At 42.8% G+C, this 27649-nt stretch overlaps 1 protein-coding gene across 1 annotated transcript in view; it reads left to right on the top strand.

Moving 5' to 3' along the window:
* Nucleotides 1-4411: 4411 nt before the first annotated feature.
* The window catches only part of LOC125461399 (enhancer of filamentation 1-like), a 126507-nt gene continuing 103269 nt past the window's right edge, over nt 4412-27649 (top strand). Inside the window, exon 1 of the mRNA XM_048550130.2 lies at nt 4412-4639. Within this exon, the coding sequence (XP_048406087.1) occupies nt 4592-4639 (48 nt within the window). The 5' untranslated portion in view covers nt 4412-4591. The remainder of the gene's footprint in view (nt 4640-27649) is intronic.

Raw genomic sequence — 27649 nt, 5'->3', positions numbered from 1 at the left:
CTCTGAAGCATCCTATGATGTTTCGCCCCATGAAAAGAGAACATAAGAACATAACATAAGAACATAAGAACTAGGAGCAGGGGTAGGCCATCTGGCCCCTCGAGCCTGCCCTGCCATTTAACAAGATCATGGCTGATCTTTTTGAGTCTCAGCTCCACTTACCTGCACACTCACCATAACCCTTAATTCCTTTACCATTCAAAAATTTATCTAGCCCTGCCTTAAATGCATTCAATGAGGTAGCTTCAACCACGTCACTGGGCAGGGAATTCCACAGATTCACAACTCTTTGGGTGAAGACGTTCCTCCTGACCTCAGTCCTATACCTGCTTCCTTTTATTTTGAGGCAATGCCCTCTAGTCCCTGCTAGCGGAAACAACCTCCCTCCCTCCCAGAACGTACACATACCAGCTGCAGTTGTCCTCCAACTATCCGTATCCCCTCCCTCAACTGCATCTTTGCTCTTCATCTCAGTTACTCCATAAGGCCATGCAGATCAACTGCTACTAGAGAACATTTACAAATAGTTCTGCTATAACATGTGTTTTGTTGGCTGTAATGCAATTGATGAATAGTGGACATTGTTTGGATAATGCAAACTTTCTGCCGTACAGGTATAGTGATTTTTCTATGGTGATTCCCCTATAACGCGATCTTCTATGGCAATTTTCTACAGCACAGTTTTCTATAGTGTGAGGTCACACAAGAATGCAACCATTGCATTATAGGAGGACTACCCATATGAAAAAGCCATCATATTACCAGATTAACAATGGAAGAGAGTTAAGAACAATCGAGAGTAAAATTGGAGAAGGGCCAATTCCAGCATATTGAGATCAGACTTATTATTGGTAAATGGGAATGGAAGATTGATGGGCAAAACAGAACAATTACTAAAATAAAACAAAGAACTGTGGATGCTGGAGATCTGAAACAAAAACAAATTGCTGGTGAAACTCAACAGGCCTGCCAGCAACTGAGGGAAGAAGGCAGAGTTAGAGTTATGTTTATTTTGCTTTCCTCCCGCAATATTGCCAGACCTATTGAGTTTCACCAGCAATTTCTGTTTCTGTTTCAGAACAATAGACTATATTTGTTCCAGTGAATTTTCAAGAGAGGGAATGGCTGGGCAACTAAAGCCAGATGTCCCCGGATAATGAAAAAATGTAGAGAAGAAGATGAAGCAGAGGAAGTGATGTCAGATTGATAATGGAAATGAAAACCAGGCTGAATGAGGTATAATCAGGGAGCATTGAGAGTTGAAATTGTGCCAGAGAGAGTATGAGAAGAGGTTGGCAGCTAATATTAAAGGAAATCCAAAAATCTTCGATCGTACAAGCATCCCATTAATAAAAGGGGAGTAACGGAAGGGTGGGATCAATCAAGTGCAAAATAGGGAATCTATGAAGGAAAATAAATAGCCTGGTTGAGATATTGAGTGAGTACTTGGCGCCCACCTTTTCCGAGGGCAGAGACGCTACTAGAGTCATTCCAAATGAAGAAGTAATTATTTCACTGTATGAATGAAAAATGAATAAAGAGCAGATACTTGCAAGGCCAGCTACAAATGAAATTTTTAAGTCACCAGTGCCAGATGGGATGTATTCAAAACTGCGAAAGAAATAAGGTTGGAAATTGCAGAGGGAGTGGCCAAGATTTTCAAACTTTATTAGATGCAGACTGTGACACCACTGCAAATATTACAGCCATATTCAAACCAGGTTTAAAATGACATTTATAACTAGAGGCCGGTCAGTTTAACCCCAATGTTGGAAAAACCTTTATAAAATGATGGAGGACAAAATTAAGTTTCTTATATTTATTCACTTGCGAGACGTAGCCATGACTGGTTGGGCCAGCATTTATTGCTGTTCCTAGTTACCCTTGATAGGAGATGGTGAGCTGCTTTCTTGAACTGCTACAGTTCATGTGGTGTAGGTAGACCCATGATTCTCTAAGGTGGCAATTCCAGGATTTTGAACCAATGATACTGAAAGAACAGCGATATATTTCCGAATCAAGATGGTGCGTGTCTTAGAGGTGAACTTGAAAGTGGTGCCCCATATATCTGCTGCCCTTGTCCTAGATGATGGACATAGTGGGTTTGGAGGGACAGGTAGTACTGAGAAGGCAGCAAGGCTTCAGAAGGATTTGTACAGGTTAGGAAAGTGGGCAAAGAAGTGGCAGATGGAGTATAATGTGGGAAAGTGTAAGTTCATGCACTTTGGTAAGAAGAACAAAAGCAAGAACTATTTTCTAAATGGGGAGAAAATTCAGAAATCTGAAATGCAAAGAGACGTGGGAGTTTTAGTCCTGGATTCTCTCAAGGTAAACTTGCAGGTTGAGTCAGTAGTCAGGAAGGCAAATGCAATGTTGGCATTTATTTTGCGAGGACTTGAATATAAAAGCAGAGATGTACTATGGAGGCTTTATAAGGGTCTGGTCAGGCCACATTTGGAGTATTGTGTGCAGTTTTGGGCCCCATATCTCAGGAAGGATGTATTGGCCCTGGAGCGGGTTCCGAGGAGGTTCACGGGAATGGTCCCAAGAATAGAAGGCTTATGAGGAACGTTTGAGGACTCTCACATTGGAGTTTAGAAGGATGAGAGGGTATCTAATTGAAACTTTCAGAATACTGAATGGCCTGGACAAAATGGATGTTGAGAAGATGCTTCCATTGGTAGGAGAATCCAGGACCCGAGGGCACAGCCTTAGAGTGAAGGGAAGACCTTTCAGAATGGAGATAAGGAGAAACTTCTTCAGCCAGAGAGTAGTGAATCTATGGAATTCACTGCCACAAAAGGTTGTAGAGGCCGGGTCATTGAGTATATTTAAGACTGAGATAGATAGTTTCTTGATTATCAAGGGTTACGGGGAGAAAGGGGGAAAATGGAGCTGAGCAACTTAATAGCCATGATTGAATGGCGGAGCGGATTCGATGGACCAAATAGCCTAATTTCTGCTCTTATGTCTTATAGCCTTAAGATGCTGTTCACGGAACCTCGGGGAATTTCTGCAGTGCATCTTGTACATAGCGCACAATGCTGCTACTGAGGGTCGATGGTGGAGGGAGTGGATGCTTGTGGGTGCAGTGCAGTGCCAATCAAGTGGGCTGCTTTTTCCTGGATACTGTCAAACTTCTCGAGTGTTGTTGGAGCTGCATGCAACCAGGCAAGTGGGAGTATTCCATCATACTCCTGATTTATGCCTTGTAGATAGATGGTAGACAGGCTTTGGGGAGTCAGGAGTGAGTTGCCTGCTGCAGTACTCCTAGCTTGTGACTTGTTCTCAGAGACACTATTTATTTTGCAAGTGCAATTGAGTTTCCGGTCAATGGTAACCCCCAGGATGTCGATAGTGATGGTAATTCCATTGGATATTGCCTCTTATTGGAGATGGCCATTGCCTGATATTTGTTTGGCACAAATGGTACTTGCCTCTTTTCATTCCAAGCCTGGATGTTATCCAGATCTTGTTGTATTTGAACATGGACTGCTTCAGTATCTGAAGAGTCACAAATGCTGATAAGCATTGTGCAATCATTGGTGAACATCCCCACTGTTGACATTATGATGGAGGAAAGGTCATTGATGAAGCTGCTGCAGATGGTTAGGTCTCAGACCCTACCCCAGCGAATTCCTGCAGAGATATCCTAGAGAGATGACTGAACAAAAATAACCACAACCATCTCAGATATGACTCTAAATAGTGGAGTGTTTGCTCACTGACACCCATTGACTCCAATTTTGCAACAGTTCCTTGATGCCACGCTCTGTCAACTGTAACCTTGATATCAAGGGCTGTCACTCTCACCTCATCTCTGGAATTCAGCTCTTTTGTCCGTGTTTGAACCGAGGCTATAATGAGGTCAGGGGCTGAATAGCCCTGGTGGAACCCAAACTGGGCATCACTGAGCAGATGCTGTTTGATTGCACTTGGGCAAATATGGATTAATTAAGGAAAGTCGGCATGGATTTTGGAGCAAGAAACATGCTTGGAAAACAACTGAACCCCAAACTTCCTGAAACCAGTTCCGCCAAACTTTACACAATCCTGATGCAATGAAGGAGGTGGGATTTTAAAGGCAAAGTTCCTCTTGCTTAAGTACAGTGAGATTTCCTCCAACCCCATCTATCACCGTGATGTAGAGTCGGGGAAGTGGCGCATATACATCCGTACATACTGTTGTTTTTTCACACTGTGGCTAGGTCTGCAGAGCCCAGATAGTGGTTAAGTATATCCTGGAGCAGCAGTGTGCTAGACTTCTCTAGTTGACAGTGACGTCTGGTGGTGGGGGTAGGAGGGAGGTTTGGGTGTGTGGCAGTTCGAAGCTGAAGTCCTTTGAAGAGCCATTGTGACAGGAATCGGAAGGAAGGTCCAGCAGTCACTAACTCTGCAACCTGAGCAGGTGCACCAGCTTCCCTCCTGGCTGCCTGCTGTTTACCATTGCAGAAGTGGTGAACTACTCGGAGTCAGATACCAGCCAGACATGCAACATGTATGGTCAGTGTAATGTTATAGTTCAGCTGGGGGAAGAACAGAGACCCATCTTGAAGCTGCATTGATTTTGGACCCTGTCAATTGACTGAGAATGGCTAAAATAATTGGATCCACGACAACAGATAACCTCAATTCACAGGTAGGATTTATGTTATTTGAAGTATGATGAAGGAATCAGTTAATGTTTTCTCTGCTGCTTTCATGGCAAGGTTAAAGACCAGCTGTAATGCTTGAGGTTGTTTTATTTTGTTCCCTATCATGTTTGTTTTCTGCCCTCTTGCTTAACCCTTCAAATCAGTCCTTAAATAAGGATTCAAGTATAGTTCAGATGGATGACAAAGATGTACAGTATTACTAGATGTATTGGCTGGCATATTAATCTGATCCCACATCAGCATAAACCAGATTGAATTGTTCATTTCACTGATGGTTCTTGGTACTTCATTTACCTTTGCATCTATAAAAGCGGTCAATATATTTCAGTGGAACACTTTAATATACATTGAAATGCTGCGTCATTGCAAGTTGTATCCTTTTTTAGTTTATGCGGAATTTTGCCTCTGGCATTTCATAATATAAAGAATAAACTTAAAACAACTTGTTCCTTTACTGTTGTAGCACTGAGCTTTTCAAAACAGACTGCGCACCTGAACAGGACCATCATCCTCAGAGGGAAGTTTACCAATGCTGTTGGGGTTGACTTAAAGTAGATTAGCAGGGGATTGGGTTCCTGATGAGTAGTTTAGACGGGAGAGAAGCTGACGTGGAATTAGAATTTAAAACACATGTAAGTGAGTGGGAAAGGTGGATGAAACATAGCCTAGATAAGAAAGAAGTGATCTTAGCAAACCAAAATGGAATATATTTAATGCAAAGAGTTTGAGGAATAAAACAAATGAGCTGGGGCGCAGGAAGACAAATGGGAGTATGATATCATAACCGTGACTGAGACTTGGCTGAAAGATGGGCAGGATTGGCAACTCAATGTAGGTTATAAGGTATTTTAAAACTATATAAACAGAATAGCTAGAGAAAGAGTGCCTAATGAGAAACTGGACACAGTCTTCAATGAATACTTTGTGTTGGTCTTCCGAGGGGAATAGAATCATACAGTCCCCACAATGCGGAAACAGGCCATTTGGCCCTCAAAACAACACTGACTCTCCAAGAAGCATCCCACTCAAACCCATCTCCATACTGTATCCCTGTAATCCTGGCATTTCCTATGGCTAATTCACCTAACCTGCATATCCCTGCACACAATGAGCAATTTAGCATGACCAATCCACCTAACCTGCATGTCTTTGGACTTTGGGAGGAAACTGGAGCACCTGGAGGAAACCCACGCAGACACAGGATGAATGTGCAAGCTCCACACAGACAGATGCCCGAGGGTAGAATTGAACCCAAGTCACTGGTGCTGTGAGATGGTAGTGCTAACCACTATGCCACCCCAAATAGAAATAGGATGACAAGTATAGCCATACAGTGGAGGGCTGTGAAATACTAGAAGAAATTAACAGAGAGAGTGAATACCCAGGGCTTGGTAGCCTTAGAAGAGGATAAACCCGCAGGCTCGGATGAGTTGTACCCCAGGTTGATAAGGGAAGCAAGGCAGGCGATAATCTGTAACCCTGACAGTAACTTTCAAATTCTCTCGCACTACAGGAGAGGTGCCAGAGGACTGCAGATCTGCTAAATGGAGGAAGAGATAGGTTGGGAATTTACAAGCCAGTCAATCTAGCCTCATCTGTGGGAAAGTTATTAGGAAGAAGTCTGAGGGACTGAATATATCTGTACTTGGAGAGGTAGGAATCAATCAGACATTGTAGGCATAACTTTGTGAAGAGAAGGTTGTGTTTGACAAATTTGATCAAAATTTTGAGAAAGAAGTAACCAGGATTGCTGATGAGGGTAATGTATTTAATGTCGTTTATGTGGACTTTAGCTTGTGATAAGGAGTCTTGTGGCAGACTAGTCAAGAAAGTTGGATCCAATAGGATCCAAGGCAAGTGACATGTTGGATCCAAAATTGACCGAGAGCAGGGAGCTGAGTATGTCGGTAGAGGGACGTTTCTGTGATTGAAAGACTGTTACGAATAGGTTCCACAGGGCTCAGTGCTGGGTGCCTTGCTATCTGTGGTGTACGTTAATGATTTGGACTTAAATGTAGGGGTATAATCAAGAAATTCATGAATGACAAAAGAATCAGCAAGATGCTCAGTTGGGTGACATTGTGGGTCAGTGGTTAGCACTGTTACCTCACAGTGCCAGGGACCCAGGTTCAATTTCGCTCTTGGCCAACTGTCTGAATGGAGTTTGCACATTCTACTCATGTCTGTGTGGGTTCCCTCTGGGTGTTCTGGTTTCTCCCCTCAGTCCAAAGATGTGTAGGTTAGATGTATTGGCTGTGGGAAATGCAAGGTTATAGAGCTATGGTAGGTGGGTTGGACCTGGGTGGGATGGTCATCGGAGGGTCAGTGTGGATTAGATGGGCTGAATGGCCTACTTCCATACGGTTGGGATTCTATGATTCTAAATAGTGAGGAGGATAGCCATTAGGTGTAAGAGGATATGAACAGTCTGGTCAGGTGGGCAGGCCAGTAACAAATGGAATTCACCCCAGCAAAGTGTGAGGTAATGCACCTAGTTGAGGTCCAACAAGGGAAGAGACTATAGTGCAGCTCTGGAAAGTACTGAACAGCAGAGGGACCTTAGTGTGCATATCCACGGACCTCTGAAGGTAACAGTGCAGGTAGATTTTTGTGCTTACAAAGGCATGTGCAATGTTTGCCTTTATTAGAATACAAGTGCAAGGAAGTTATGCTGGATCTGTATAAAACACTGGTTAAGCCACAACTGGAGTACTGCATACAGTTCTGGTGACCGCATTCTTGGAAGGGTTTGAAAGCAGCAGAGAAACTGTGGAGTACCGTGTGCAAGGACACACTTACCCTAGAAGGAATGCAATGAAGGTTCACTGGCCTGGTTCCCAAGAGGAGAATACTGAGATACAGGCTACTAGACTAGGTGGGATTGAGGTTTACAAGGAAGAGGTATTAGAAATCCTTCAGAGGGTGAAGATAGATAAGTCCCCTGGGCCGGATGGGATTTATCCTCGGATCCTCTGGGAAGCCAGGGAGGAGATTGCCGAGCCTTTGGCATTGATCTTTAACTCGTCATTGTCTACAGGAATAGTGCCAGATGACTGGAGGATAGCAAATGTGGTTCCCCTGTTCAAGAAGGAGAGTAGAGACAACCCTGGTAATTACAGACCAGTGAGCCTTAGCTCAGTTGTTGGTAAAGTGTTGGAAAAGGATATAAGGGATAGGATTTATAATCATCTAGAAAAGAATAAATTGATTAGGGATAGTCAGCACGGTTTTGTGAAGGGAAGGCCGTGCCTCACAAACCTTATTGAGTCCTTTGAGAAGGTGACCAAACAGGTAGATGAGAGTAAACTGGTTGATGTGGTGTATATGGATTTCAGCAAGGCATTCAATAAGGTTCCCCACAATAGGCTATTGTACAAAATGCGGAGGAATGGAATTGTGGGAGATATAGCAGTTTGGATCGGAAATTGGCTTGCTGAAAGAAGACAGAGGGTGGTAGTTGATGGAAAATGTTCATCCTGGAGACTAGTTACTAGTGGTGTACCGCAAGGGTCGGTGTTGGGTCCACTGCTGTTTGTCATTTTTATAAATGTCCTGGATGAGGGTGTAGAAGGATGGGTTAGTAAATTTGCAGATGACACTAAGGTCGGTGGAGTTGTGGATAGTGACAAAGGATATTGTAGGCTACAGAGAGACATAGATAAGCTGCAGACCTGGGCTGAGAGGTGGCAAATGGAGTTTAATGCGGACAACTGTGAGGTGATGCACTTTGGTAGGAGTAACTGGAGGGCAAAGTACAGGGCTAATGGTAAGATTCTTAGTAGTGTAGATGAGCAGAGAGATCTCGGTGTCCATGTACACAGATCCTTGAAAGTTGCCACCGAGGTTGACAGGGCTGTTAAGAAGGTATACAGTGTTTTAGCTTTTATTAATAGAGGGATCGAGTTCCGGAACCAAGAGGTTATGCTGCAGCCGTACAAAACTCTGGTGCGGCCGCACTTGGAGTATTGCGTACAGTTCTGGTCACCGCATTATAAGAAGGATGTGGAAGCTTTGGAAAGGGTGCAGAGGAGATTTACTAGGATATTGCCTGGTCTGGAGTGAAGATCTTCCGAGGAAAGGCTGAGGGACTTGAGGCTGTTTTCATTAGAGAGAAGAAGGTTGAGAGGTGACTTAATTGAAACCTATAAAATAATCAGAGGGTTAGATAGGGCGGATAGGGAGAGCCTTTTTCCTAGGATGGTGACAGTGAGCACGAGGGGGCATAGCTTTAAATTGAGGGGGGAAAGATATAGGACAGATGTCAGAGGTAGTTTCTTTACTCAGAGAGTAGTAAGGGAATGGAACGCTTTGCCTGCAACGGTAGTAGATTCGCCAACTTTAGGTACATTTAAGTCGTCATTGGACAAGCATATGGACGTACATGGAATAGTGTAGGTTAGATGGGCTTGAGATCGGTATGACAGGTCGGCACAACATCGAGGGCCGAAGGGCCTGTACTGTGCTGTAATGTTCTATGTTCTAACTAGTTGAGCAGGCACACATTTCCTAGAGTTAGAAGATTGACCTGATTTAAACCTATAGCATTCTGAGGCGGGTTTGTCTGGGTTTGCCATATTTTGTTATCACTGTACCCTAGTGGAGTGGTTGATATTATCTTACTTCTTCTCTGGTTTTTTTCCAGCCTCCTACAATCCATATTTCAATGTTAGGCATCTGATTTTTCTTCTTCCTCTTCTGTTTTTGCCCCCATTTTTTCTTTCCAATTGTTGCAAGGAAAATACTACTGAGTCTTTGTTTCCAATGCTGGCACCTGACTATCTTTCTCTCTCCAGCTGTACTTCCAAATCCACCCAATTCTGAACTTTAACTATTTGTCTAACCCCAATCATCTATCATTCTGTCTGCCCAGCTAATTCTGAATATACCGCACCAGAGTTACCCTTTCAAAGCTGTTCTCCTTCTCTCATCCTCTTTCTTCCGAGTCCAACTCCACAGCAGTGGCTGCACCAGACTTCTTCTCAGCTTCATGATGAAGCTCTTGGACTTCAACATCACTACTTAAGGAATTGCTATCACCTGTTACCGGAGCAACCTGGATTTCATTCTTGTTGATGCTCAAGCTAAAGTACTTGAATCTGTCCACTTGTCTCTGTCTCAATGCTTCCAATCTTGATACTTCCTTCGTCATTTAGAGCCATTAGGCTGGTGTTTTACTCATTTATGTTCAGTCCATAAAACTTATTGTGTCCATTGACAAATACTGCCATAATTTCGGGCTTTTCCTTTGTTCTGGCTGACCATGTTGTACACTATATTGTACAACATCCTGTGAAGCATCCACCCACATCTCCTTGATACTTCTTCCTGCTCCATTCTCAGTATCCTCTCTCCCACAGCATTTTAGGAGCATGGATGACAGTAAACACCCTTGCTACTCGGTTCCCTTCTCAAATAAATAAAACATACGTCGACATCAGCCATGTATGACTGGTAGCCTTCTCACAGAAGGGTAGATCTTAAAGCGCTCATACCAGAGTCTTGAGCTCACAAACCACATTGTGCAGAATAGCACTGAGAGTTGCTCACCAGAATTTATCAGTTGACCAATGTCATTCAAACATCTGAGTTTCTCCAGCACTTTGCAATCTCCAGCATCCACAATATTTACCAAAACAAATTATTTGTTCATGATTATATTTCTGTTTGTGGGAACTTGCAGCTTGCAAAGTGGCTCCTGAATTTCCTCAGTTAAGGAAAGAAGATCTTGCGTTTAAGTAGTGCCTTTTGTGATCACAGGACCATTGTAAATAGGGCTTTCCAGCCTAGAAGGTACTTTGTGAAGGATACTCACTGTTACAACGTCAGAACCACAGGAACCATGCTGCACACAACAAACTCTTGCAAACGGCAATTTGATAACAAACAGATCATCTGATTTTGCAATCTTGAGGGATAAATATTGGCTAGGCCACGCCTGGCGTAGCTGTCTTGTGTAAAAGCAAGTGACTAGTTGTTGGAAATTTGAAATGAAAGCAGAAAATGGTGGGAAAATTTAGCAGCTCTGACAGCATTTGTGGAGAGAGGAACAGAGTTAATGTGTGAAGTTGAATATGAGTCATTTTCAAAATTAGAATAGCTCAGTATTGCACAAGAGTTTTAGCCTCGATTTTCATGTACACCCTAGCAGTGGTACTTGTGCCTTCTGACTCAGTAGGCAGCAGTGAAATACAGCTGACAAAAGCATGACCATGACTACACTTTAACTGTAGTTCATTGGCTGTACTGTATGTTTGAATGGCCTCATGAAAGTTCCTCTGTAAATACAAGTTTATTCTTTTAATTCTACTCACTTGTAAAGGAGGCAGGGAAAAGCCATGCAAAAGGGCCAGAGTGAGACGCAGGTCTCTGTTTAGAAATGTGTAACGCCTAGCACAAAAATGTAAGAAAGAGAAGCTGGAGTAAATCGGTTGGCCCTTTCAGCTGGCTTTGACATGCAACAAGACCAATTGGTCTATCACTGCAACTCCATTATTAACTCCTTTTCTCCTTAATTTGTACCCAGTTTCAAACTCTGTTTTGAATATATGTGGCACTGCGTATCCACTGCAATCTGGACTATAGAATTCAAAAGATTCATGGCTCTTTGAGTAAACACCTTCAGTCCTAAATGACTGACCCCTCATTTGGAGACTGTGATTCCATGTTACAGATTCAGCGCCCAGGAGTAATATCGACCCAGCGGAAGATAGAACTAAATGTCTGGCACAAGCTTATTTCAGCTGAACACGTGGTGCAGGAGGGAGGGCTTCAGGTACATGGACAATTGGGGCTCATTCTGGGGAAGGTGGGACCTCCACAAGCAGAACGGTCTCCGCTTGAACCAGAGGGGCACTAATAGCCTGGTTGGGAAATTCGCTAGTGCTATTCGGGTGGATTTAAACTAGCTCAGAAGGGGGATGGGAAACTGAGGTATAGTTCTAGAACACAGGAGGATGAGAATGGGGATGTGGAGGAGAGGATTGGCAAAACTATTCTGGGCAGGAGTGAAAGGAACAGGGTGGTCATTATGGGAGACTTTAACTTTCCTAACATTGACTGGAAATGCTATAACTCTAGTACGCCGGATGGATCAGTTTTCGTCCAATGTGTGCAGGAGGGTTTCCTGACAAGAGGGGAGGCCACACTGGATCTGGTACTTGGTAATGAACCAGGCCAAGTGTTTGATTTAGTTGTAGGTGAGCACTTTGGAGAGAGTGACCATAATTCAGTTAGGTTTAGTTTAGCAATGGAAAGGGATAGGAACATGCCACAGGGCAAGAGTTATAGATGGCGGAAGGGCATTTATAATGCAATTAGGCAAGACTTAGGAGGCATAGAATGGGTTAGCAAAATGCAGGGGATGGGGACAATCGAAATGTGGAGCTGGTTTAAGGAACAGATATTGCGTGTCCTCGATAGGTATGTCCTTGTCAGGCAGGGAGGAAGCGATAAGGTAAGGGAACCGTGGTTTACTAAAGAAATTGTATCTCTTGTTAGGCGGAAGAGGGAGGCTTATGTGACAATGAGACGAGATGGTTCAGATGAGGCGATGGAGAGTTACAGATTAGCTAGGAAGGATTTAAAGAGGGAGTGAAGAAGAGCAAGGAGGGGAGATGGGCAGACATGAGCAGGCAGAATAAAGGAGAACCCTAAAGCTTTCTATAGGCTTGTGAGGAATAAGAGGATGACTAGAGTAGGTATAGGGCCGGTCAAAGACAGAAGCGGGAAGTTGTGTGTGGACCCTGTGGAGATCGGAGAGGTGCTAAATGATTATTTCTCATCTGTTTTCACTGAGGAACTGGAGAATATTGCAGAGGAGACGACTGAGTTACGGGCTACTAGAATTGAAAGGATTAAGGTTAGTAAGGAGGAGGTGCTATCAATTCTAGAAGGTGTGAAGGTAGATAAATCCCCTGGGCCGGATGGGATTTTTCTGAGGATTCTCTGGGAAGCTAGGGAGGAGGTGGCGGAGACTTTGGCCTTGATCTTTGAGTCCTCATTGTCTACAAGTTTAGTACCAGAGGACTGGAGGATTGCAAATGTTGTGCCCTTGTTCAAGAAGGGCAGTAGGGATGACCCAGGTAATTATAGGCCAGTGAGCCTTACGTCTGTTATAGGAAAAGTTTGGAAAGGATTATAAGAGATAGGATTTATAATTATCTAGCAAGCAACAATTTGATTGGAGATAGTCAGCATGGATTCATCAAGGGCAGGTCGTGTCTCACAAACCTCATTGAGTTTTTTGAGAAGGTGACCAAGCAGGTAGATGAGGGAAGGGCAGTTGACCTGGTGTACATGGACTTCAGTAAGCCTTTGATAAGGTTCCACATGGTAGGCTATTGGGGAAAATATAGAGGCACTGGATTGAGGGAGATTTAGCAGTTTGGGTTAGAAACTGGCTTTCTGTAAGAAGGCAACGAGTGGTGGTTGATAGAAAATATTCAGCCTGGAGTCAGGTCACTAGTGGTGTGCCTCAAGGATATGTTTTGGGACTACTGCTGTTTGTCATTTTTATAAATGACTTGGACGCAGGCATAGGTGGATGGGTTAGTAAGTTTGCAGATGACACTAAAGTCGGTGGAGTGGTGGACAGTGTGGAAGAATGTTGCAGGTTGCAGGGAGACTTGGATAAACTGCATAATTGGGCTGAAAGGTGGCAAATGGAGTTCAATGTGGATAAATGTGAGGTGATTCACTTTGGGAAGAATAATAGCAAGGCAGAATACTGGGTCAATGGAAAGATTCTTGGTAGTGTGGATGTGCAGAGGGATTTTGGTGTCCATGTACATAGATCCCTGAAAGTTGCCACCCAGGTTGATAGTGCTGTTAAGAAGGCTTACAGTGTGTTAGGTTTTATTGGTAGAGGGATTGAGTTCCGGAGCCGTGATGTCATGCTGCAACTGTACAAAATTCTAGTGCGGCCTCATTTGGAATATTGCGTGCAGTTTTGGTCGCCCCATTACAGGAAGGATGTGGAAGCATTGGAGAAGGTGCAGGGAGATTTACCAGGATGTTGCCTGGTCTGGAGCGCAGGCCCGATGAAGAAAGTTTGAGGGACTTGGATCTGTTCTCATTGGAGAGAAGGAGGCTAAGAGGGGATTTAATAAAGACATACGAGATGATCAGAGGATTAGATAGGGTGGACAGTGAGAGTCTTTTTTCCGAGGATGATGACTTCAGCTCATACAAGGGGCCAGAGCTACAAATTGAGGGGTGATAGATTTAAGACAGATGTCAGAGGCAGGTTCTTTACTCAGAGAGTGGTAAGGGCATGGAATGCCCTGCCTGCCAATGTAGTTAACTCGGCTACATTAGGGGCATTTAAACAATCCTTGGATAAGCATATGGGTGATGATGGGATAGTGTGGGGGAGGGGCTTAGATTAGTTCACAGTTCGGCTCAACATGGGGGGCCAAAGGGCCTGTTCTGCGCTATATTGTTCTATGTTCCCTGTTCTCTGTTCTATGTTCTGACATTGAACTTGTTTATCTCTCAACAGCTGAGATGGACAATAACAGCTTTGGCTGTGTATCAGAATATCCAAGAAATATTGATGTATGTCCAAAGAGGGAGAATGTTGTACTTAAGAGAGACTTCAATGCAATGTTGAGAGCAAATGCACAGTCTGAGGCTTATGACAAATATGGACCAGGTGTAACCAGTGAAAGGAGATTAATGTCCCTCAGTTGGTTAGAAGACAAATTGCTTGCCCTGTGTAAAAGCTGCCGTTGTGGAAGTAGTTACATCTACACTTGCTAGCAAGTATTAAACGTATATTGATAACAGGAAAGACAGATAAAATTATACCTTCAGAATTTCCTGTCAGTATGTTTCAATGGTTAGTGAGCCCTGAGAACAGCTCACACTCCCCCTGGATAACAAAAGTGTGGAGCTGGATGAACACAGCAGGCCAAGCAGCATCTCAGGAGCACAAAAGCTGACGTTTCGGGCCTAGACCCTTCATCAGAGATGTGTTCATCCAGCTCCACACTTTGTTATCTTGGATTTTCCAGCATCTGCAGTTCCCATCATCTCTCACACTCCCCCTGGTATTGCTTTTCTGTATGCAGCAGCACTTGTTGGTTCAATTTTGGGGCCTGTTGCCCTTGCAGCAACCTCTGCAAAGGTTTGATTAGGATCACTGACACTTCACTAGAGAATTATATTAAATAGCAGAATATTTTGTTGTATTTGCATAAAAAATTAATTAATGAGACGAGCTTGCCCTCAACTGTAGTGACAGTAATGACATATATAGGGGCTTGGAGTTTCTGCTTTGGTTCTATGGATTTAAACTATTGTGGGCCCATGTGATTCCTGTAGCTGGGCCACTGGACACTCGAAGCAGTTTGTGGAATATTATGTTGTTTCTAAGTGTTGGGGGCGGCACGGTGGCTCAGTGGTTAGCACTGTTGCTTCACAGCACCAGGGACCTGTGTTTGATTCCAGCCTTGGGCGATTGTCTGTGTGGAGTTTGCACACTCTCTGTATGGATTTCCGCTGGGTGCTCCAGTTACCTCTCATTGTCTGAAGATGTATAGGCTCAGTGGATTAGCCATGGGAAATGCAGGGTTACAGAGAATTTGGGGTAGGGAAGGGTGTATTTGGGATGCTCTATGGAGGGTCAGTTTGGACTTTATGGGCCAAATGGTTTACTTCCACTCGATAAGGATTGTATAAAAAGAGTTTGGGAGTATTTGTAGTTCTGAATCTAACCTCAATAGTGTCTGAGTCCCACTATCTGTGCAATCTTCCTGGAAAACATCAACTTGGACCCCATTGAGTTGCTGTGTCAAAATGCCTCTGGAACTTAATAGAGGTATTTTTATTGTTCTAGTTTGACACCATCCAATCATAACTTCCCAGTTTACCTTACCTTCTCCTCTGTTTTCTCTGTGAACCATGACGCACCCAGCTAGATTTTGAATTATTGACAAGGTGAGCTTATGTTGGTTTCACAATCACTTTTAACATAGTCAAACGATAAGGACCTACATTTGTATCTATGACTAGCAGGTAGCAAAGAACAGAACTTTCAACATTTTTTCACAGCTTGTCACAAAGCTATGGCTGCACTTCTGTTCCTATAGTTGTGAAATGCACTGTCCTGTCTGATACTGAGCCACAGGCTGCAATGTTGCCTATCCAGTATGTGGTAAACGCCTTCAGGAGAAAGCATGAACCTGTACATAGGACACAAGTATAAAAAGCACATGTGTCACTGCACCACTTATGACCTTAGGACATTCTAAGAACATTACAAGCAAGTAAGTGCTTCATAGTGAAGTCACTGTTTTCATGCTGGATATATGAGAGCTAATTTACACACAGCAAGATACCACAAAACAGCAACGATATAAATTACCAGATAATTTCTATCAATAATGGCAGTTGGAGGTAACTATTGGCCAAGGCACCTCCTCTTCGATATAAACATTGATGCTCTTGAAGACAAAGAGAAAAGTTCATACAAAGTCACAAATTGAATGAGGGGCCAAATTGTGCTTTAAAAAATTTGTTCTTTTTTTAATATATAAATAACGCAACTTGTAACAACTGATTTTCTTTAGTCCAACGGTTACAATGTAAATTTAAAACCATTTTACCTAAGTTCCAATATGGCCAATTATGTGCTTTCTTACACTAGGCTGAGAATGAAAAAGTTCACCAACCGGGTTTTTATTAGTAAATGCAAATGTATTGATTTATTATAAAACAAACCCTATCCATTGAAGATGCAGAATGCTCAATAATATACACACTATTAATGAAAATCTAAACAATACACAAAACGCACACCTAAGGTAAAGGGAATACTACATTGTCCTCTGCAGAGATTCACTTTAAAAAGAAAATCTCTTCCTGGACGAGGGTAGTTATTTTTGAAGGCAAAAAGGACAAGATATAGAAGATATTTTTCTGAAAAAGGATCTAGACCTGAAATGTCAGCTTTCCTGCTCCTCTGATGCTGATTGGCCTGCTGTGTTCATTCAGCTCTACACCTTGTTACCTCACATATAGAACGTTCTGGAGTCTATCAATTTGGTGATCTTGCACATATGTAGAAGTGTTGATCAGTAAGTTCATAGATGATACAAAAATAGATTGGGTGGTAAATAGATTAGATTCCCTACAGTGTGGAAACAGGCCCTTCGGCCCAACAAGCCCCCACTGCCCCTTGGACCATCCCACCCAGACCCATCCCCCTATAACCCACACACCCCTAAACACTATGGGCAATTTAGCATGACCGATCCACCTCGCCTGCACATCTTTGGACTGTGGGTGGAAACCGGAGCACCCGGAGGAAGCCCATGCAGACACGGGAAGATTGTGCAAACTCCGCACAGACAGTTACCCGAGACTGGAATCGAACCTGGGTCTCTGGTGCTGTGAGGCTGCAGTGCTAACCACTGAGCCACCGTCCTGCCCACGGTAGCTCAGTGAGGTGGATAGCCTTAGATTACAACAGGATATGGAAGGACTAGTCAGGTGGGCTGGCCAGTGGCAGTATAATTCAATCTGATAAGTGTGAGATAATGCACTTGTCCAGGACAAACAAAATAAGAGAATACAGGATCGATGGTAGGACCTTGGGAAACACAGAGGATCAGAGGGACCTCAGTGTGCATGTACGCCAGTCCGTTAAAGTTTCAGGATGGCTGGATAAAGGGGTTAAAGAGGCTTATGATACTTGCCTTAATTAGCTGAGGCAGAGAGTTTAGGAGGAGGAAGGTTATGCTGGAACTGTATGAAAAGTTGGTTAGGTCACAGGTAAAGTACTGTGTGCAGTTCCTTTATTCATTAATGGGACGAAGGTGTTGCTGGCTAGGCTGCATTTATTGCCCATCCCTAATTGCCCAGAGGGCAGTTAAGAGTCAACCATATTCCTGTAGGCCAGACCAGGTAAGGATGGCAGTTTCCTTCCCTAAAGGACATCTAGCAGATGGGTTTTTCCCTGACGATCAACAGTAGATTTTTGGTCATCATTAGATTTTTAATTTCACATATTTATTGAATCCAAATTCCACCATCTGCCATGGCAGGATGCGAACCTGGATCCCCAGACATTATCTGGGTGTCTGCATTAACAGTCCAGTGATAATACCACTAAGCCATCACCTCCCCGATTTGTTCTGGAGTCCGAATTATAGGAGGGATGTCACTGGAGACGGCACAGAGTAGATTTACCAGGAAGTTGCCTGGGCTGGAGAGTTTCAATAATGGAGACATACTGGACAGACTGGAATTGTTTTCCTTGGAGCTGAGGAGATTGATGGTGAACATGATTGAGATGTTTAAAACTTTTCTCCTTGAAGGAAGAATCAATGGCCAGGGACATAGATTTAAGGTAAAGCACAGAAGGTTTAGAGGGGAAGTGAGGAAAGGCTTTTTCACCAGACAGTGTTGGGAATCTGGAACACACTGTCTGCAACAGTGGTAGAGGCAGAAATCCTTATAACATTTTAGAAGGATGTAGATATGCGCTTCCTGTATTAAAGCATAGTAGGGTTTAGGGCAAGTGCTAAAAAATGGAATTAGAACAATTAGTTGACTGTTTTTGACCGGCACAGACATGATGCATTGATGGGCCTTTTCTGTGCGATAGATCTCCATATGTATGTAGTCAATTTACTAAGTGTGGAACATTGTCTCTGTGAATTTGACAGACACAGTTTGTTCAGCAATACAATGTTGAGAAGTTCTTGCAATCACTTTCTTCCTACAGATGACAGGTTAGACAGAGGATCTTGATCAGCGCAGGCTTGGAGGGCCGAAGGGCCTGTTCTTGTGCTGTAATTTTCTTTGTTCTCTGTTCTTTGTTCCTGAAGAACAGTCAGTTTTCACAGTGGATTCAACAGAAAGGTGCTCTAGAAACAGGAAACTCAAGCTGGGCAGCTTATCCTCAGCAATGTTTCCCCAACTAATTCCAAAACAGAAACATCAAGCCTTGCAAACACAACTGGGGAGGCATGGTAACTCAGTGCCTCACAATGCCAGGGACCCATGTTCATTTCCAGCCTTGGGTGACTGTGTGGAGTTTGCACATTCTCTCTGTAACTGTTCAAGTTTATCATTATCATAGAATCCCTACAGTGTGGTAACAGATCCCTTCAGTCCAACAACCCTACACCTAACCTCAGAAAAGCCCAACCAGACCCATCCCCCTATAACCCACCTAATCTACACATCCCCGAACACTACACACAATTTAGCATGGCCAGTCCACCTAGCCTGCACATCTTTGGACTGTGGGAGGAAACCAGAGCACCTAAAGGAAACCCACACAGACACGGGCAGAATGTGCAACCTCCACACAGGCAGTCGCCCGAGGCTGGGATCGAACTGGGTCCCAGGCACTGTGAGACAGCAGTGCTAACCACTGAGCCAATATGCTGCCGAGTGTTCCAATTTCCTTCCAAAGATGTGCAGGTTGGTTGGATTGGCCATGCCAAATTGCGTATAGTATCCAGGAGTATGTAGGTTAGGTGGGTTAGCCATGTGAAATGTAGGGTTACAGGGTAAGGGGGTGAGTCGGTGTGGACTTGTTGGGCTGAATGGCCTGTTTCCACACTGTATAGATTCTATGATTCTATTGAAACAGGTCAGCCATAAAACCCAGTCATAAAGCACTCAGGGTTTTTTTTAAGTGAGTTCAAGCAAATAAGACCAGCTATTATTGCAAGCTGCCTGATTTCCAAGAAGCCCTTTAAAAAGCTAATGAGAAAAATGAGTTCCAACATCATCTTTTTATTAAAAAAAACCCAGGGCAGTATTTTCACAGTTCACAGAACTTCAAGTCATAAAAGAAATATTAGATATGAAGCAGCTTCATAACAACTTCATATGCAGAACAAATTCTTTAGAGATTCATTCAATCATGCTTGGCCAAAATTTGTTTTATCTAAGAAATTTGGTGACTGAAAGATTCTGTCCTATTTCAAAGATAATCTGAAGTGATGTCACACCCTCAGATTTTAAGTCAGTCAAGTTTTCATAGAATCCCTACGGTGTGGAAACAGACCATTCAGTCAAAGACAGCACACCATCCTCCAAAGAGCATCCCACCCTGATTCATCCCCCTACCCTTGATTTCCCATGTCTAACCCACCGAACCAAAATATCCCTGGGTACTATGGGCAATTTAGCATGGCCAATCCACCTACTCTTCATAATTTTGGACTGTGGGAGGAAATTAGAGCACTCAGAGGAAACCCACACAGACACAGGAAGAGTGTGCAAATGCCATACAGACAGTCGCCCGAGGGTGGAATTGACCCTGGGTCCCTGGCGCTGTGAGGCAGCAGTGCTAACCACAGAGCCACCATTATCAGTCTCACTATCATTTGCTTTTCAGCATGACTCATATATATTCATACCATTTGTAACACACCTCCATCAGTAAATTGTCAAAGTGAACATATCGGTCTAATTTTACAGTCTCCACACACTGAATAAGGTCTACCTGCAAAAGGAGGAATTGCTAATTACAGATGAGTGAAAAACATTTCACCATAGGATGATGCAAACAATGGAAACAGTGATAACATTCACAGCTTTGAATCAGAAAGCTTTGAGGGTGAGGGTTAGTTGGAGTATAGTTGTTCATTCCCCTCATAATTAAGGCTAAGGCATCAATGCACTACAGAGAGAATTCAGCATTTCAAAAGTACCAGCCTATGGTGAAATGTCCTACATGATGTACAACTTGCCCTATTCAATTCTGAAAAAAGGTCACTGGACCTGAAATGTTGCTTCCAATTTCTCTCCACAGCTGCTGCCAGAATCTCCTGAACATCTCCAGCATTCTTTGCATTTGTTTCAGATTTCCAGCGTGATCAACAATTTATTCTGGTCTTTATGTAAAGTTGCATTGCATGCACAAAAATAGTAAATGTGGTAAAAGATTACAATCAAAGTTGTTGATTGTGTTGATTAAGCAGCTCATTTACCCTTGACCTCGTAATCTTGCACAAACATCTGAATGGGGCAGGCAGTTCTCACAAAGAGCCCTGCAAGATTGGCAGCATCTGTGCTGAGTCCATTACAACTTTTCTTCAGAACTGAAAGGTGTTGGAAAATGCTTTTTTTAAGATACATTTTATGCAGACGCAGAGGAGGAAGAGGAGGAGTAAGAGGGCAGATGTTATAGAGGCTCAGTGCCAAAGACAAAGAGGTTGTTAATGTGAAGGAAGATGTTAAGAGGTGTAAAATGGATGTAATTTAAGGGGCAAAATGGTCATCTCTACTAAGAACAACATGCTTAAGACAAAACTGTGGGGAGGGGTGAGGGAGAGATTGTAAGAAAATTGGAGAATAGGTATAAAACAATAAATTTCTGAAGTCATGAATTTCTGTGTTGAACCCTCAAAGTAGTAAAGCGCCTAAGTGAAACATATTCCTTGAGCTTACTTTGTGCTTCGTTGGACAAGGCATCAAGCCCAGGCCAGAAATGTCAGCAGAAGTGAAGCTGGTTATTTGAAATAGCAAGCCATTGGGAGGTCAGGGTCATTCCTATGGACAGAGCAGAGGTATTCCGCAAAGTGGTCACCTAGTCTGTGTTTGGTCTAGCCAATGTGAAAGAGTCCGCATCGTGAGCAGCAGATGCTGAAGACTAGATTGATAAAAGTACAAGTGAAACTCTGCTTCACCTGGACAGTGTGTCTGGGGCCTTGGACAGTGAGCAGGGAGGAGGTGAACAGGCAAGGGTTACACTTTCTGCAATTACATGGGGAGGAGCCACGAGGCATTGAGGAATTGCTGTGAGTGATGGAGGGGTGAACCAGGGTGGCACAGAGGGACAGGTCCCTGTGGAATGTGGACAGCAGAGGGATGGGGAATATATATTTGGTGGTGTCACCCTGCTGGAGGTGGTGAAGGATGACTCTGAATGTAAAGACTGGCCGGGTGGAAAGTGAGGACGAGGGGAACCCCATTGTTGTTCTAGGAAGGAAAGGAAAGGATAAAAACAGAAGTGTGGGAGCTAGGTCAGCATAGCATACATGGCTGACAGCCCTGTCAAACACTCTTTTTGGGATGGTGATAGGTGCCCTGACGGAACCAAAGGTAATGTCAGAGATACCCCAGTGGCATCATTGGAACAGATGCAATGGAGATAGCGAAACTGAGAGAATGGAATGGAATCTACATAGGAAGTGAAGTTGCAAGGATGTGTTGTTGTAGTAGGTGGGAGAGTCAATGTACTTGTAATGGATATTAGCAGACAGCCTAATCCCAGAAATGGAAACAGAAAAGTCACCAGGGGGAATGAAAGAGTCAGGAATGGGCCAGGTGAAGCTAAGAGGAGGGAGGAAATTAGAAACAAATTTGATGAATTTTAGACAAGAGCAGGAAACAGCAGCAAGGCATGACCAATGTACAAGGGACCTGTTTTCTCCCTTTCACACTTTAAATACAGCCATTTTACTATTTTTTTCTTTTTTCACCATCTCCTTGCTTTTTGCACTGGATCTCTATATCATCTGCCCCCTTGGTACTCCCCAGCCTCTGTCAAAAGTTTGAGAAACCTATTTTCCAACACTTTGCAATTCTGAGGAGATGCACTGGACTTGAACTGTTAACTCAGTTTCTCTCTCCACAGATGCTGCCAGACTTGCTGGTTTTCCTCAGTGTTCTCTGCGTTTTTATATTTTTTTTAAAAATGGGCTATGAAACATAGAGTGTATGAAAAGCACAGAATTATTACATGTTCTTTCTCTTAAATATTTTGGTGTCAGTGCGGAATGCATTTGGTTTCAATCTATATCATATCATTTAATCTTGTCTCTCAAGTCATTTTAATGGAAAGATCAGTTTGGGTGAGTTAGCGCTCCTTTCCTCTGAACCTTCAATGATTTCCCCCTTGGGCAGAGGTGTTGCTCTTCTAAACGTTACAGCTCCACAGGCCTGCCTCAAATAGCCTACCTTTAAGAGCAAGGGCTCTGGTTGTTTTGCACTAGTTTAGATCAAAAGGGGATCACGTTCTGGACAAGAAACAAGCTTGTTTAAATTTATTAAGGAATGAGAACATCCTTTAGGGAACTGGGGCTACACTTGTTTATAACAGGCTACACATTGTGGGAGGCTTTTTCTGTCTTGCTACTTGTGATATAAATATTTGTTTTAATATTGCTCAACCTCAGTTTTAATTTAATTGATTAATTTTTGGATTAAAATCAGTCCACTTCTCTCGAAATGTTAATGATGTCCTCACTTGTGTGAGAGGTAATAATTGTAACATAAGGACATAAGAACTAGGAGCAGGGGTAGGCCATCTGGCCCCTCGAGCCTGCCCCACCATTTAATAAGATCATGGCTGATCTTTTTGAGACTCAGCTCCACTTACCCGCCCACTCAACATAACCCTTAATTCCTTTACTGTTCAAAAATTTATCTAGCCTTGCCTTAAAAACATTCAGTGGGGCGGTTTCAACCACGACACTGGGCAGGGAATTCCACAGATTCACAACCCTTTGGGTGAAGACGTTCCTCTTGACCTCAGTGCTACATCTGCATCCCTTTATTTTGAGGCAATGCCCTCTAGTCCTAGTTTCACCTGCTAGCGGAAACAACCTCCCTGCCTCCACCTTATCCATTCCCTTCATACTCTTATACGTTTCTATGAGATTTCCTCTCATTCTTCTGAATTCCAGTGAGTATAACCTGGTGTGTTGGATTTTCCTAATATCACAAATCCTGAAACAGTTTAAAATCGGATCCTATTGCCATGCACACATTTCATATTGTCCATCCTCATGTAAACAATTTTACATTTATCTCCAGTAACATCCTCAACATTCCCAAACCTTAACTCTCACTCGATGCAGACCAGAAACCTTAATTATATGGCAATGCAATTCAATATTAACAGCTAAAAAATTCCTATTTCTATTGTGACTTAGGAATAGCAAGGGATGTGGAATGTGAAATTGCTGTAGTAGTGCCATTGAATGTAAATCTTCATAAGGAATCACATGTGTTTGGGAGAGATTACAAGTCTGTCAGTCTCCCCCAGCTATGTTCTCCCTTTAGGTTTGCTCCTTAGGATTTAACTCATGTTGGGACATAAATCCGGTGAACGATGTAAGTGCTATTGAGTCTAGAACGGATGCTTCTAAATCCAAAGCTGTCATGTCTTTTCTATTTCTTTTAGAAAGAAATAATATCAAAAATAAGTTGTAAATTTATGTGTTAGGCAATAAATTTGGGTATACTATAGCTGATGTTCCAATTACTCCCTTGATGTCTACTAACAGGACAGGAGGGTCTGGATGTGGGACAATTAAAGTCTCTTGTGACTTCTGTTTCTTACAAGTACATATTCCTGTAATGTTGGATTTAACAATAGACAACTTTGGTTTGGTTTGCAAGCTAATTTATTTGACACGAGACAAAACATATAGCACATTGATTATGGAGAGATTTATTAAGTAAATCCATACAATTATTCTTTGTTTACTTAGTTGAGAGATCTTTACTGAATGGACAACCTAATGATAAGAACTAAACTGTCTTTTCTGCATTTCTTTCTGTTTATCTATCAGTCTATCCATCTTTCTCTCTGCTACCAGTCCTAACAATAACGATTGAACTTGCTCCAACTGAAACTGTTCCACTGTCTTTTCTCAATTCTGGTATCTTAGTTTTTACTCAATGATTAGGTGAGATTTAAGAGCTTCATCAAATTTAAGATTTTTTTTATTCATTCATGAGATGTGGACATCATTGATTAGGCCAGCATTTATTATCCATCTCGGATTGCCTTGGAAAAGGTAATGGTAAGCTGCCACCGTGAGCCAATGCAGCCCTTGTGGTATAGGCACTCTCACAAAGCTGTTGGGAGGGCATTTCAGGTCATATTCACTACAGTGAAAGAGTAGTGATACAGTTTCATAGAACATAGAACATAGAACATAGAACAGTACAGCACAGAACAGGCCCTTCAGCCCACGATGTTGTGCCGACCATTGATCCTCATGTATGCACCCTCAAATTTCTGTGACCATATGCATGTCCAGCAGTCTCTTAAATGTCCCCAGTGACCTTGCTTCCACAACTGCTGCTGGCAATGCATTCCATGCTCTCACAACTCTCTGTGTAAAGAACCCACCTCTGACATCCCTTCTATACTTTCCTCCACCCAGCTTAAAACTATGACGCCTCGTGTTAGCCATTTCTGCCCTGGGAAATAGTCTCTGGCTATCAACTCTATCTATGCCTCTCATTATCTTGTATACCTCAATTAGGTCCCCTCTCCTCCTCCTTTCCTCCAATGAAAAAAGTCCGAGCTCAGTCAACCTCTCTTCATAAGATAAGCCCTCCAGTCCAGGCAGCATCCTGGTAAACCTCCTCTGAACCCTCTCCAACGCATTCACATCTTTCCTATAATAGGGCGACCAGAACTGGACGCAGTATTCCAAATGCGGTCTAACCAAAGTTTTATAGAGCTGCAACAAGATCTCACAACTCTTAAACTCAATCCCCCTGCTAATGAAAGCCAAAACACCATATGCTTTCTTAACAACCCTGTCCACTTGGGTGGCCATTTTAAGGGATCTATGTATTTGCACACCAAGATCCCTCTGTTCCTCCACACTGCCAAGAATCCTATCCTTAATCCTGTACTCAGGATTTCAAATTCGACCTTCCAAAATGCATCACTCACCACTGACTTCCAGACAGAATATTTTCCTTCTACTACCACTCACTGTCTTCTGTTGGCCAGCCAATTCTGTATCCAGACAGCTAAGTTCCCCTGTATCCCATTCCTCCTGACTTTCTGAATGAGCCTACCATGGGGAACCTTATCAAATGCAAAGTTTAATTAACAGAAAACACAGAATCAGGATTAAAGGGTATATTTCATGTTGAAATACCCACACCCCACAACCCACCCACCAGACTCTTAAGCATACTATTTGATGGGCACTGTTCTCTCAAAGATCTTTTAACTTGATGTAGTTCATTAACCCTGCCACATTGCACAAAATTACACCCCACATCCCTCATCCTACCCCAAATGCATCTTTTGCCTCTTTGAACAGTTATGGAAACATTTTTTTTCTCTTTGAAATTTATCACCTTCATAAAAAGGGGCTTTATTGTGAAGCAAAATTCAGAAGCCATTCTTTTCTTGGCACAGACTTATTTACAGAGTTCAGCACTACAAGTGTGTAGTTCCTGACTCAACTCTGTGTCTGTAAGTGTCTTGTTATCAGTTCTCTAGTCACCAAAGAATGTGACATAATATTTGATAAAAATTAACAACTACAGTCAAGACCACTGAGACATTTATCTGTGTGGCTGCCAAGATGTCTCAGTAAGTGGAATGACTGATTGAATCCTTTCCCAATCTCAGAACAAATGTGTGGTATCTCGCTGGTGTGCACCAGGTAGGATGTTTGAGTGAACCATTTCTGCACTTAAAGCAATTTTCAAGTCCGAGTGATATTCAGCACAGAAACAGAGTCTTTGGTCCTTTTCGTCCATGCCGACCAGATATCCAAAATTTATCTCGTCCTGTTTGCCAACATTTGGCCCATATCCAGCTAAACCCTTCCTGTACATGTATCCATGCAGATGCTTTTTAAATGTTGTGTTTATACCAGCCTCCACCATTTCCTGTGTCAGTTCATTCCATACACACGCCATCCTGCGCGTCAAAACATTACACCCTATGTCCCTTTAAATTCTTTACCCTCAAACCTTAAACCTATAACCTCAAGTTTGGACTCCCCTAGCCTGGGAAAAAGACTTGATCACTACCCCTCATGATTTCATTAACTTCGATAAGGTCACCCCTCAGCCTCCAACACTCCAGTGTAAACAGCCCTGTTTTGTTCAGCCTCTCCCTCCATCTCAACTGCTCCAACCCTGGCAGCATCTTTGTAAATCTTTTCGCAACCTTTTCATTTTTCCTTGAGCAGAGAGAAGAGGATTGAATGCAGTTTGCGAGGTTTCGTTTGTGTGTATTAACACGGTTAATGGGTACAGAGAGGATGAACACATCCCCTTTATCCCGCCAGTTTAAATTGTGAAAATATCGGTTTTAAAGCAGTGTAAGAGGAGACTGTATCTTTCTGTGCATTTTCACCGGAAATGTTCAGCTGTGAACTGTCTTGTCTTTAAAAAAAAAGTGGTATTTGACTTAAATTCTCACTGATTAACATTGAGATTGAAAAAAAAGTGCAAAATTTCCGTGTTCGGGTGTTTAAGTTCATGAACATATGGATTGGAGCTGAATCAGGTTGTGTGGTGCTGAAGCAGCTTGTGTGGTGCTGTGGCTTAGTTTCATATCAGGATGGAAGGGGAATTTGTAGCTGATCGTGTTCCCATGTGTTTGCTGCCAAAGCCCTGTTTAGTGAGACAGGGCATGGGTTTGGAAAGTGCTGTTGAAGAAACTTAATGAGTTTCTGCTGTGTATCTTGTGAATATTGTTCAGTTATTAAGTAGCCGTGAACTAATTAAAAGGCTCAAAGGTGCTGACTGGCCTAACCTGTTCCAATCATTCCAAAAGCAATGAGTTTTGGAGCATGGGTTCAGATTAACCAGTTAGAAAGTGTACTGTTCGTCATATTTTATTAATAATTTAAACTTGCAGTGGTTCTTGTTTCAGTGCTGTTCTGTAGGAATTACTTTTTCCTTCATGTAGAGTGAGTGTGTTTTGTTACTTCCTCAATGTCTGCATTACTGCACAGATGTTGTATCATTACAGTACAATATAAGGCAGACTGGAGACGTCCTTTGCTTATCATATTAACTCTTTATTTTACCAGTTCCTAAGATGAAGAAAATTTGATAAGATAAAGAAGAATTGAATAATTTATTGCAATTTTAAGCACTTGCTATTCAATGTTACTTGTCCCATTTTAAAATTCACACAAGCCTCCTTCAAAACCAAGTCTGTAACCTTCCATTCCTTTGTGCCTCTTGTACTTATCTACCTTCCTTTAACTGCTTGGCCTCGACTATTCTGGAGTTTCTATTCTGAACAC

The sequence above is a fragment of the Stegostoma tigrinum genome, chromosome 19 (assembly GCF_030684315.1).
Source record: "Stegostoma tigrinum isolate sSteTig4 chromosome 19, sSteTig4.hap1, whole genome shotgun sequence".
Taxonomy (NCBI): Eukaryota; Metazoa; Chordata; class Chondrichthyes; order Orectolobiformes; family Stegostomatidae; genus Stegostoma; species Stegostoma tigrinum.
Note: the sequence above shows the minus strand (reverse complement) of the source record. Positions and strands in the feature narration are given on the sequence as shown.